Source organism: Bidens hawaiensis, unplaced genomic scaffold (genome assembly GCF_021521415.1).
Source record: "Bidens hawaiensis isolate Kalapana, Puna unplaced genomic scaffold, B.hawaiensis_p1.1 tig00033814_1, whole genome shotgun sequence".
Classification (NCBI taxonomy): Eukaryota; Viridiplantae; Streptophyta; class Magnoliopsida; order Asterales; family Asteraceae; genus Bidens; species Bidens hawaiensis.
In genome coordinates, this window is record NW_027495806.1 from 22973 (window position 1) to 37281 (window position 14309).

The following is a 14309-nucleotide window of genomic DNA, read 5'->3' on the forward strand; positions in this document are numbered from 1 at the left end:
GTCAAAGGAAAAGCTATATTCGATAAGTCCTAAATGAACCTTTGATAATAACCCACCGGTCCTAAGAAACTATATATCTCTATTGGCATCCTTGGAGCTTTTCAATCCCTCACTACTTCAGCTTCGGCGGGAGCCACCATGTTTTTGTTTTGGTTGTTAACCCGTCCAATAAACATAACTTCAAGTAGACAAAAGGCATACTTGGAGAACTTAGCATACAAGATATCCTTTGATAATGTTTCCAACACTTCCCTAAGCTGAAACACATGATTTTTCTATCCTTGAGTAAATCGGTATGTCGTCGATGAACACAATGATCGATATATTTAGCACCGGTCTAGTTTCCCAATTTATCAAATCTATAAACGTTGCAGAGGCATTAGCAAGTCCAAATGGTATCACAAGAGACATGTAATGTCCGTATAGCGTGCGAAACGTCATCTTCGATACATATATGCTTCTCTAACCTTTAACTATCGGTAACTGGACATTAAGTCTATTATGAAAAACCATCTTACTTCATGCAACTGGTCAATCAGATCATTGATCCATGAAAACGGATGCTTGTTCTTTGTTCAACTATCTAGGCAATGCACATTAACATATTGTCATCCTTTTCTTAACAAACAACACTAGACGACCACATGGAGAACTGCTCAGACCAATGAAACCCTTATCTAGGAGGTCCTGTAGTTAGGTTATTAACTCTTTCATTTCTAATAGAATTAGGCGATATGATGCTTTCATGATGGCTGAGCTCCAAATAAAGTATAAATATAAAATTTAATCTCCTGATTTGACGGACTCCTGTAAGATCCTTAAGAAATACCTTTGATAAGTCTATTGCCACGAGAATAGCATGTATCCCTTGCATCTCTACTTTCGTGTGGAAAACATATGCCAGATAGCACCGCACCCTCATTTACTTTCTTGCCTTGATCATGGAGATGATCACATACCCACCATAAATGGTTACCGAATTACCATCACGTGTCTTAAGATGAATCATCTTCTTTCAACATACTATTTGAGCCTCAAACTCGGCTAACCAATCGATACCCAAGATCCTCCTAACGTTAAAACATTCAACGTAACAGGAAACATAAGTCCTTCTAGTTCCATTAGGCATTCTCTTATCGTTTCTACTACTTTCATAGACTTACCACTTTTGTACATCTTTCAATTAATGAACAAATAGCCCTCCTGGTTTTATTCACTTTATTTTCAACTAAATCAAAGTTTTGATTACTTACACTTCATGCACACAACTTTATAATGTTTACAAAATAACTTAAAACTTACGCTTCAATAATTTTTATATAATTTACATAAAATTTAACAACTAGTATAAATACATGCATGTGTTTATACTACTATTTGAAAAGTTAAAGATTTTTATATTTTTTTTCTTGGTATTTTTATTAAATAAAATTTATGAATTTTTTATGTTGCATTTACAATCTCAGTCCTTCTCTTTTATACATTTAACATTTTGGACCACCTAAACCTTGAAATGTTTGATTGGTGATAGATATAAATGTTTTTCTACTTTAAACTTGCTAAAGTTTTTCACTGTCACACGATAACACAATATAATTATGTACTAAAATTAATAAGTGCAGAAAACACTATTTTATCTTGGTCTTCAAACCATCTGAGTTGTTTCAAAATCATTTTCTTTATAACAAATCGCTTGTAAATGATGTGTAGCTTTTATATAATACTCTGCTTGTGTATACTATTTTATCTTGGTCTTCAAACCATCTGAATTGTATTCATTAGTTTTTAGTTGATCATGTTAATAGATTTAATAATTAACTGACATTTTCTAGTTAACATTTGTTCACGTTTAATTAAAAGGATAACATATAATACACTATTTGTTATACACGGTAGAAATTGCATACAATAGCATGTTCTTCACGGTATCTTAATGTTATAGTTCACCCGCGGTTACAACAATAAAGAAAAGCATAATTTATGACATTCATACAAAATAAAAAATATGGTGACAAATACGACATCCCTTGTTTTCGTGAGGTCTGCAATCATTTAAATACATGTTTAACAACACCAGGAAGGTGTGTATGCTCGAAATAAACGTCCCATTTAATTGTCTTAGGATCAAAATAGAACATATCGGCTTCAATTTCGTTTTCTCTTACTAGTTGACGAAGTTTTTCCGTATTCATATCATCGTACCTAACAAAAGAAAGAAAGAAATGCTCAAAACTTATCAGGGAAATTAATTAAGTAAACATTATTCATTAATTATTGTAAAAAATAAAAGTGATTGTATGATTAAGAATTAACTTACAAGCATTTTGAGAACAAATAAGGTTTGTATAACTCCACCAGCCGCAACACAAAATTGGTCTTTCTTTTAAGATTTGTATAAGTTCCATTGAGAGCATGACATAATGTTGCATTCACAGCTTGCAAACCCTGAAAACATGCAGTCCATACATTTATATATAAAAATTCATCAATACATGATGAACAACAGCGCTTAGTTGTAAAATTACTGATGGTCCTAAAGTCAATGTATGAGCATGTGGATTAACCTGTAATGGAATCAGATAACGAAGAGAAAAGTATCTTTGAAAGCTAGCCATGGAGTTCAACACCTTAACATTGCTAACTATAACTGCTTTGCCTTCTTTGTTGATCATGGGATGCTTTGAAAAATAATTATACCCACTTTGTTGAATTGATTTGTATTTTAGTGGGTTAGACACAGACGATCCAACATGATATATTATTTCACATGATGCTTGATTTGCATGCGCTGCCATTGTCGCGATCATAGCATTCGCCACCATGTCCGCTGGTATCTGTCAAATTATTTTTTACACATTCATAGTTAGTAATTTCAATCACGAAAATAAGTTAAGTAGCTAAGATGATGTATAAATTGAACCCACCGTGTCAATTACGGATTCAGGATCCCCGAGGAAGCATGATAATTGGCCCTTGCCATAACCAAGTGCTAAGCTATCAATTGTTCTGTATTTTTCGAATACATATGAAATTATTACTTTAATCAAATAAATTAACCTTTTTATTTAAAAGGAAATAGAATGAGGAATTATTTACCTTATGCCTCCGATCCAACCGGGGAAGGGTTCTTTGTAGGTGCTGGTGATGATCGTTGGTCGAAGAATGACTAACGGCATGTTTCCTTTCAAGTGTCCGAGCATCATTTCTCCTAATGCCTTTGTAAAAACATATGTATTTGGCCAACCAAATTTATTTGCTCTATACAAAGGGATGAAATCAAGTTGTAATTAAAAAAACTGATACCTTTAATAAAGACTATTAATTAGTTATAGGATACCTATAGACACAAAAAATTTATACTTAGTTTGATATTAAAAAAGTTACTCAATAGATTTCAAGATAATCGGTCTAAGTTACCACTAACATGGTGGAAAATATCGATCCATATGTATAGGGTGATTTAGAGAGAAAAATAAAGTTTATCAGCTTATAAGTTTAAAGTGTAAGTGGTGAGTCAAACCTGAAAAGAATTTCTTGCTATGTTTTTTGAGGGGATAGATGGGAAAAAAAAAAAGCAAAACTCTATTTACCTTTCAATACCAAGATCTTTCATGGCCAATGTAATCGATTTATCAGTAGCGGTTTCATCATAACTAAGTTCTTTTAATCTTTCTTCAATGATCCTCTTCTCTGTATTAATATCAAGCCCGTGCGCACCATTAAGCGCCTCTCCCAAATGATATGGAGTTTCTAGTATTAGCCCAGGTTTCTCACCGGATACATAAGCTGAACAAACACAATTTTAAATTCGATCATCATGGTTATATGTGTGTAAAATTCATATAGTTAATGCATGTATACGATAGAACCATATTTTAAATAACTCAAAATAACGAGTCTATATATGCATACTAACCAGTGGATACGTGAAGAAGCAACTTTATTTTACATTTGGCAGCAAAATTTAAAACATTTTTGGCTCCAAACGTATTCAAAGCTAATGCAACGTCGTATCTACAATAAATCAAATGAAAAGAATCAAAATCATTCTAGTTAACTCTTCTCAAATCTATATAAATGGTTCTTAAAATAATAAAATTTGGTTAGCACACAACACAAATAAAGTTCTCAAAATAAGTATTTATTGTAAGTTAACTATTAATTAATCAGTAATTTATATTTAACTTGAAAATATATAGTAGTTGTACCTTTCATCAAAGTTGGTGGTGGCAGCTACATTGACAACAACATCAATATCTCCCCACATCTCTTTAATCAAGCCAGGGTCTTTTATTCCCAAATTTTCATAGGTGATGTCTCCGGCGACCGGAGTTACCTTTTCCGACAAGAAAGACTGCAGGTTTGTACCATACTTCTCTTTCAAGATATTGAATAAATCCTTTGCCACGGCCTATAAACAATTTGAAACATTATATTTAGTTGTTTCTCTTAGGATTTTAGTGAAATTTATTATTATTTTTTTGAACATCTAAATTTTGCATTCTAAAAGAAATATTGAACCTTTCACCTCCTATTTTACATCCTCACCACCTTACCAACCAAGGTAAAAAAATACTTTTAAGTTTTGTTTCTATTTTCATTAATATATCTATCTATACATAAGTTGAAGTGCCAATTCTTAGAACTGTTGCTATGAAAAAGTAGGCCGGTGAGGTGCGGCTTGGCAGGTGGCTAAGCCCCACGGTGACGAAAACCACCCCTGAGATGCTCGGAGTGGGACGACACCTTCTCTCAAGTTGTTTGACTACGACTAAACCATGCCCTAAAACTCTTTAAGATCGAGGTAGGTGTGTGCATGCATGCGTACGACTTTAAAAGTAGATTGAAATATAGAAATGATTTCATGATCCCGACGTAAGTGAGACATTACAATGAAGCCATTCGATCATCTTGTATTCAGTGGCAGACTGAGAATTTATTTTCATGGGGGCTAGTAAACCAAAATTTTATGGAAGACGATCAAGACTTTTGGGTATGTTACACTAAAAAGGAAAAATTAAGGAGGGCAACTGTCCCAATGTGGTACACCTTGTACTTGTATTGAATGTGCAACACTATTCTTAGCCATAAGAAAAAATCGTGACACAAATCTCAACACAACGAAGTCTGGTTCGCGCTAAAAAAATGAAAACACAACTTACCTCCTTACGTATTAAAATAACAAATATATACTTAACACCAATCGATATATATGGATATAAATATATACCTCCTTATTAAAACGTTGCAAAGCGGATTTGGCATCAGTAGCCCTCACAAGAAGATATAACTTATTCACATTGGGTTGAACTCTTAGTATCTTCTCCACAAATACTACACAAACAACATGACGTTTGTGAAAAACGTTATACATACATATATAGTTATTTAGAGAGCGAAAGAGAAGAAATACTTTTAGCAAGAAAACCAGTGGCACCGGTGATTAAAATGGTTTTGTTATCAAGAAAACCAAGAATGCTATCCATCTCCATTGGTTGCAAATATAGCAAGAACAAGAACACAAAGACTTTGTAGATATCGAGAGGGAGTTGAAGGGAAATTGGTGAGGAAGAAGATAGGACGCAAGTGATATATAAGGATAGGTTAAGGTGTGAAAGGAAGCTAGAGGGAGTACACGTTGGCAAGTGGCCGGTGGTGAGTTATGAAGGAGTACACCCAATTAATGTTTTGCCACTTGGTTTGGTAAAAACAGTCAGGATTTTCGGTGTTACGTAAACTTATAAGACAAAAAAGAAAATTGTATCAATGGTGAAACCACATCATTATAAGTTAAGTAAATCTGTTTATGTGTTAATTACCTAACGTTTCTTAATCATGCTATGTGATCATTTGAATTTAGAATTTTGGATTAATAATATATACTTTAGACAAAAATATAGAAAAATCATTGTACGTGACATATACTATATAAAAGTTGATATGTTAATTGCTATAGAAAAAATAAAACCATATAATTGAAAAGAGTTTGATCGATTTGACATATAATTTATGTATGAAAAATTCAGGACATTAAAGTGCGTACGTAGGGTTTTCAATTTTTTATCCCTCTAGATGTTATATATACATAGATCACATGAAATAAGCAACACCTGGGTCTTGATTTGGCTATAATTGGTTGGCAAAATCAGGCACATGAAGCCGATTGTGTTTGTTGAAGAAAACAATAATTGGTTGGTTTGTTGAAGAAAAGTGATTAAAGTACATTAGTGGCATGTGTTGACAATGAATCGGGTTCAATAGATACTAATGAGGTTACTTTTTTTATTGAAAAATTTTTAAATATAGGAAAAATGAAAGGGAAGAAATGATTTATAGGAGAGAGAATTTTTTTTTGTGATTTTAGGTGTTCCGCCATTTGAAATGACGGAACCCACACTAGTTGTAGAGCGTGCCAGAAATTGTCTGGTGATCTTGAGGTTTTTCTGGTGTTCCGCCATTTCAAATGTGGAAAATAAGTGACTTCCGCCATTTGAAATGGCAGAACACCACTTTTACCCCTTTATAGTCTGCCCATACATTTATTGCACTTTCTCCATTTTAAATGGCGGAAGTGAATAGTAATATTCTGACACATTTCTGACAAGGTGTTTGACCACACTGTTCACTTATGTCATTTCAAATGGCATAAGTGAACAGTACTTTATATTATTATTTTCTTTTATAGTTATTTAAAAAAAATTATTTGAAAAATATATTTTAAACTTTAATATATTTTAAATTAGTATTAAAATTTATAAATATATTTTTCATAAAAAAAAAATTGAAGAAAAAAATACTGTAAAAGAAAATAATAATATAAAGTAATGTTCACTTCCGCCATTTGAAATGGCATGAGTGATTAATATTGGTCAAAAAGAAGAGAAAGTCTTGTAAATTGTCATAATTGTCAGTATTATTCACTTCCACCATTTGAAATGACATAAGTGAATAGGGTGGTCAAACGCCACGTCAGACGCGTGTCATAATATTACTATTCACTTCCGCCATTTGAAATGGCGGAAGTGCATAAATGGGTAAAATTGGTGTTCCGCCATTTCAAATGACGGAACACGTGGAAAATAAGTGACTTCCGCCATTTGAAATGGCGGAACACCAGAAAAACCTCTAGCTCACCAGACAAATCCTGACACGCTCTGCAACCAGTGTGGGTTCGGCCATTTCAAATGGCGGAACACCTAAAACACAAAAAAAAAATTCTCTCTCCTATAAACCATTTCATCTCTTTCATTTTTCCCATTTCTAAAAATTTTTCCTTTTTTATTGGCTGTCAAATCTGGGTTGATCGGATAGGGCAAGTTACGCCCCGGCCTGGTACCCTAACAATATACAAATTTTACTTGTATGCTAGATTTTATTTCCTTTATGGTGATGTAGATTAGTTAATATGGATTCATATATACGAAATGTCTAGATATCGGCTTGGGATATTTTACTTGACGAACCACACCCGGGTTCCATAGATGGCATTGATGTTGAATCTAGTACCCAAATTAGCGAATTGTGAGTCTTAGAATCTAGCAGGACGCTTATCCAGACAAGTAACAATGAATATCAGATAAGAAACTTCAGACCTAGACTAGGTGGGACGAAGCAAATAACTAATAGTAAACATGATTGGTGAATGGTAGTTGAATAGCATTCAATGTCCCTTCTAAATTAAGGACTATTCCTTTTATATGAGAGTAGGGAAAGGAGCACTAAATACATTACATGATGGTGTAGGGACGAACATGTTAATTTCGTACAATAATGACAGGCGACGCCCCTCTAGATCTTGCCCATTAAAAGTTTGTGATCTAGCATTCGATGGCTGGGCGGTTGACTTCTTGGCCTGGCTGTGCTGGTCTTGTGTCTCCTCTCCGGATTAACTCCAAAATCTATAAGTGTACCTTAGTAGCTAAGTTGATTTATCCAACTTTCCAATCAGTGACAGATACATGATTTTTTTCTCAACTGGGTCCTCTTTTTTTCGATGTAGATTTCTCAAACACCAATGTTAGAATTTTTGGAGCGGTCATTGTTCAGATCAGGCTAGGGCTAGTATTGTTTAAAGAATACGAGGACTCAAACTTTCTTTCAAACTATGCCTGAGATTTACTTAAGTTGTGTGTTACTTGGATACCAGATTTCTATGACTGTCTTTAAAACAAATATTTTTAAACCAAATAAAGCCTTAAGTTTAATTAGAATTTAACAAATCACAAAAATAAATTGCTTTTAAACCAATAAAACACTAAGTTTTAACAAAAATTTAAATAACACAAAAATAATATGAAAACAACTTTTAGAAAGACTCCAACATGTGACCATTGGATTTGAAAGCAAAGCATTCACCACTATATTAGAGATAAGTTAATTACAATGAGTTTTACCTAAAAATTTTATGGGGTTCTTGAATAAATTATACTAGCATTTCTAATATATTTGTAAAAAAGATTGGGGTTCCGAAACTCCAATACAAGTTAGGTGGGTCCGCCCTTGCTTCCGGTGTGATGGCCAGACTTGTACGTAAATATAATAAGAAATAATTAACACCTGATTTGTTTTAACGATCAACTAACAGAGAATTGTCTAGGTACTCCGTATAGGGTGACTAAATGGCAAAAGACACCAACAGTTGGCTCGACCCAGCCGTACAGAGCCTTAATCGCCTCCAAGTTATTTCCAGTTATGGGGAAAAACCCACCTTTAGCTAAGCAAACTCAAATGAACTTTGAATTTATGATCACTATTACTTGTTTTCCGTTTCAATATTAGCGATCGAAATTGTAAAGGGCTTTGGGATCGAGATGCCCAAATTGTGACCTGAATTATTTGTTACCAAAGTCGTTTTCCTGGGTAATAGCCAGGTCTAGCTTAATAATAACAAGGAATTAATTTGACAGCAATATATAATAACTATAACCGATTTATTTTGCATGTGACATAAATTTTACCAGGATACCAGATATTTCGAAAAGAAATAAAAACTTGATGATATGATCCCATCAATAAATAACTACACCATGCCGTTTTGGACACCCGGGGGTCCTTTTTCCGGTTCTTCGGAATTGCATTGATGACATTCAACGTGTTCTAACTACACCATGCTAAATTTTTGCAGTCATTTGCACACCCCTTCCGAAACATTCTTCCACAGCGCGTATTCCATTTAACAAATACATGCACTTCGGGTTCCATGTCGTTGTTACGAATATTTCAGATTCGACCACCTTTCGTTATGATAATAAACAAGAAGTTATGGTTGTGAATGACATGACAGATCAGCATACCTTAAATCCTTAATAAAGATCCAATGTTTGGCAACTTGCAGATGGCCCCTAGCTTCTTCATCACATGCATGATCATTTACTTAAGTCGATACATATGCTTGGTAGGCCATCTTTCATTATCCACACACTTTAATTTTTATAGTCTATTTATCTTTTTTTTTAGATAAAACATAAATATATATGCCTATTGAAGAAACACTAATCGACCCCGGGCAGATTACGGATAATCTGGGGGTTAAATGGATGTTTCCCACGAGGGTCAGGTCTGGTAAAGAAGGATGTTCTTCAGATGACCTGCAAAACAAACACCGTGAGCTCGTCACTGAGAAGGGGGGGTTCCTCCTTGTGACCACCCTCCGGCGTGAGAATCAGACTAGATTGCTCTGAATATAAGTGTATATTGAGAGAAATAGCTAGTGAAGGTAAAATACCAGATGATGATACCGTTCCAAGGTGTTGGAGTATTTATAGCCGAAGGTAGGTTTCCAAGCAGGTACAACCAGCTGTATAATATTCCTGTTCTACCAACTATGGGCCACGCACGTGCCATGCTGGTTGGTGGGTAGGCAGCGGCTGATAGTGACAAGGCCGGCTGTGTACTGTTCCCTTTCCACCACTTGCAGGCTATGTGCGTGCCACGACAAGGGTTGGTGAGTAGGCAGCGGCTAATAATGACAAACAGCGGCTAGTATTATTTAAAGAATACGAGGACTCAAACTTTCTTTCAAACTATGCCTGAGATTTACTTAAGTTGTGTGTTACTTGGATACCAGATTTCTATGACTGTCTTTAAAACAAATATTTTTAAACCAAATAAAGCCTTAAGTTTAATTAGAATTTAACAAATCACAAAAATAAATTGCTTTTAAACCAATAAAACACTAAGTTTTAACAAAAATTTAAATAACACAAAAATAATATGAAAACAACTTTTAGAAAGACTCCAACATGTGACCATTGGATTTGAAAGCAAAGCATTCACCACTATATTAGAGATAAGTTAATTACAATGAGTTTTACCTAAAAATTTTATGGGGTTCTTGAATAAATTATACTAGCATTTCTAATATATTTGTAAAAAAGATTGGGGTTCCGAAACTCCAATACAAGTTAGGTGGGTCCGCCCTTGCTTCCGGTGTGATGGCCAGACTTGTACGTAAATATAATAAGAAATAATTAACACCTGATTTGTTTTAACGATCAACTAACAGAGAATTGTCTAGGTACTCCGTATAGGGTGACTAAATGGCAAAAGACACCAACAGTTGGCTCGACCCAGCCGTACAGAGCCTTAATCGCCTCCAAGTTATTTCCAGTTATGGGGAAAAACCCACCTTTAGCTAAGCAAACTCAAATGAACTTTGAATTTATGATCACTATTACTTGTTTTCCGTTTCAATATTAGCGATCGAAATTGTAAAGGGCTTTGGGATCGAGATGCCCAAATTGTGACCTGAATTATTTGTTACCAAAGTCGTTTTCCTGGGTAATAGCCAGGTCTAGCTTAATAATAACAAGGAATTAATTTGACAGCAATATATAATAACTATAACCGATTTATTTTGCATGTGACATAAATTTTACCAGGATACCAGATATTTCGAAAAGAAATAAAAACTTGATGATATGATCCCATCAATAAATAACTACACCATGCCGTTTTGGACACCCGGGGGTCCTTTTTCCGGTTCTTCGGAATTGCATTGATGACATTCAACGTGTTCTAACTACACCATGCTAAATTTTTGCAGTCATTTGCACACCCCTTCCGAAACATTCTTCCACAGCGCGTATTCCATTTAACAAATACATGCACTTCGGGTTCCATGTCGTTGTTACGAATATTTCAGATTCGACCACCTTTCGTTATGATAATAAACAAGAAGTTATGGTTGTGAATGACATGACAGATCAGCATACCTTAAATCCTTAATAAAGATCCAATGTTTGGCAACTTGCAGATGGCCCCTAGCTTCTTCATCACATGCATGATCATTTACTTAAGTCGATACATATGCTTGGTAGGCCATCTTTCATTATCCACACACTTTAATTTTTATAGTCTATTTATCTTTTTTTTTAGATAAAACATAAATATATATGCCTATTGAAGAAACACTAATCGACCCCGGGCAGATTACGGATAATCTGGGGGTTAAATGGATGTTTCCCACGAGGGTCAGGTCTGGTAAAGAAGGATGTTCTTCAGATGACCTGCAAAACAAACACCGTGAGCTCGTCACTGAGAAGGGGGGGTTCCTCCTTGTGACCACCCTCCGGCGTGAGAATCAGACTAGATTGCTCTGAATATAAGTGTATATTGAGAGAAATAGCTAGTGAAGGTAAAATACCAGATGATGATACCGTTCCAAGGTGTTGGAGTATTTATAGCCGAAGGTAGGTTTCCAAGCAGGTACAACCAGCTGTATAATATTCCTGTTCTACCAACTATGGGCCACGCACGTGCCATGCTGGTTGGTGGGTAGGCAGCGGCTGATAGTGACAAGGCCGGCTGTGTACTGTTCCCTTTCCACCACTTGCAGGCTATGTGCGTGCCACGACAAGGGTTGGTGAGTAGGCAGCGGCTAATAATGACAAACAGCGGCTAGTATTATTTAAAGAATACGAGGACTCAAACTTTCTTTCAAACTATGCCTGAGATTTACTTAAGTTGTGTGTTACTTGGATACCAGATTTCTATGACTGTCTTTAAAACAAATATTTTTAAACCAAATAAAGCCTTAAGTTTAATTAGAATTTAACAAATCACAAAAATAAATTGCTTTTAAACCAATAAAACACTAAGTTTTAACAAAAATTTAAATAACACAAAAATAATATGAAAACAACTTTTAGAAAGACTCCAACATGTGACCATTGGATTTGAAAGCAAAGCATTCACCACTATATTAGAGATAAGTTAATTACAATGAGTTTTACCTAAAAATTTTATGGGGTTCTTGAATAAATTATACTAGCATTTCTAATATATTTGTAAAAAAGATTGGGGTTCCGAAACTCCAATACAAGTTAGGTGGGTCCGCCCTTGCTTCCGGTGTGATGGCCAGACTTGTACGTAAATATAATAAGAAATAATTAACACCTGATTTGTTTTAACGATCAACTAACAGAGAATTGTCTAGGTACTCCGTATAGGGTGACTAAATGGCAAAAGACACCAACAGTTGGCTCGACCCAGCCGTACAGAGCCTTAATCGCCTCCAAGTTATTTCCAGTTATGGGGAAAAACCCACCTTTAGCTAAGCAAACTCAAATGAACTTTGAATTTATGATCACTATTACTTGTTTTCCGTTTCAATATTAGCGATCGAAATTGTAAAGGGCTTTGGGATCGAGATGCCCAAATTGTGACCTGAATTATTTGTTACCAAAGTCGTTTTCCTGGGTAATAGCCAGGTCTAGCTTAATAATAACAAGGAATTAATTTGACAGCAATATATAATAACTATAACCGATTTATTTTGCATGTGACATAAATTTTACCAGGATACCAGATATTTCGAAAAGAAATAAAAACTTGATGATATGATCCCATCAATAAATAACTACACCATGCCGTTTTGGACACCTGGGGGTCCTTTTTCCGGTTCTTCGGAATTGCATTGATGACATTCAACGTGTTCTAACTACACCATGCTAAATTTTTGCAGTCATTTGCACACCCCTTCCGAAACATTCTTCCACAGCGCGTATTCCATTTAACAAATACATGCACTTCGGGTTCCATGTCGTTGTTACGAATATTTCAGATTCGACCACCTTTCGTTATGATAATAAACAAGAAGTTATGGTTGTGAATGACATGACAGATCAGCATACCTTAAATCCTTAATAAAGATCCAATGTTTGGCAACTTGCAGATGGCCCCTAGCTTCTTCATCACATGCATGATCATTTACTTAAGTCGATACATATGCTTGGTAGGCCATCTTTCATTATCCACACACTTTAATTTTTATAGTCTATTTATCTTTTTTTTTAGATAAAACATAAATATATATGCCTATTGAAGAAACACTAATCGACCCCGGGCAGATTACGGATAATCTGGGGGTTAAATGGATGTTTCCCACGAGGGTCAGGTCTGGTAAAGAAGGATGTTCTTCAGATGACCTGCAAAACAAACACCGTGAGCTCGTCACTGAGAAGGGGGAGTTCCTCCTTGTGACCACCCTCCGGCGTGAGAATCAGACTAGATTGCTCTGAATATAAGTGTATATTGAGAGAAATAGCTAGTGAAGGTAAAATACCAGATGATGATACCGTTCCAAGGTGTTGGAGTATTTATAACCGAAGGTAGGTTTCCAAGCAGGTACAGCCAGCTGTATAATATTCCTGTTCTACCAACTATGGGCCACGCACGTGCCATGCTGGTTGGTGGGTAGGCAGCGGCTGATAGTGACAAGGCCGGCTATGTACTGTTCCCTTTCCACCACTTGCAGGCTATGTGCGTGCCACGACAAAGGTTGGTGAGTAGGCAGCGGCTAATAATGACAAACAGTACTAGAGCATGCTCCTCCTCGTACTGTTGTCGGTGAGCTGTCACCCTGTGATTGGTTCATGGGCTGCTTTGGTCAGATCTTGTCTATTTTGTCCATACCTTGGCAGGTATAGTACAAAAGATCTTCCAGAAGCATACGGATTGGCTCATTTGGGCGGGAATATTCCCGCCTTGCTCATTCCTTCAGGTGACACTGAATTATTGAGAGTTAGTGCCTTGTGCGTGTAGCCTTGCTATTAGTGCGGGTAGCCTTCCCTGATGGCTTGTATCCGCAGCTGCGGGGACAGGCGGGGTACTTCACCATTGGGAGGCTTTCCCTGCGGGAACAGCTGGCGTACTGCGCGTAAGGTCTTCATCTCTGAGCATGGTGGGTCCTGCGGAACCAGTTGGTCCTTGCGCAGACGTCCCTCTTCAAGGTGAGTCCTGCGGGTCCAACTGTGCTCTGCTGGGACCTACCTCTTCAAGTCCCCCCAGTCCAATGTTCTTCTCATGAA

General features: G+C 35.9%; 1 protein-coding gene across 1 annotated transcript; it reads right to left on the reverse strand.

Annotated features, from left to right (window-relative positions):
- Positions 1-1949: 1949 nt before the first annotated feature.
- Positions 1950-5588, reverse strand: LOC143585304 (fatty acyl-CoA reductase 3-like). Its single transcript, XM_077067119.1, has 10 exons — positions 5414-5588; positions 5231-5334; positions 4209-4411; positions 3917-4014; positions 3591-3786; positions 3097-3258; positions 2925-3006; positions 2565-2834; positions 2318-2445; positions 1950-2202 (listed from the first exon to the last, which is right to left on the reverse strand). The coding sequence occupies exons 1-10, from the start codon at positions 5490-5492 to the stop codon at positions 2049-2051; spliced, it is 1476 nt and encodes a 491-aa protein (XP_076923234.1). The 5' UTR covers positions 5493-5588; the 3' UTR covers positions 1950-2048.
- Positions 5589-14309: the final 8721 nt, after the last annotated feature.

Bases quoted from the DNA above. Each gene is read 5' to 3' on its own strand.
- LOC143585304 (XM_077067119.1), bottom strand. From the start codon at position 5,492: ATGGAGATGGATAGCATTCTTGGTTTTCTTGATAACAAAACCATTTTA. The intron at 5,335-5,413 runs GTATTTCTTCTC...TTGTTTGTGTAG, and splicing joins CACTGGTTTTCTTGCTAAAA to TATTTGTGGAGAAGATACTA. The intron at 3,787-3,916 runs GTTAGTATGCAT...GTGTTTGTTCAG, and splicing joins GCTTCTTCACGTATCCACTG to CTTATGTATCCGGTGAGAAA.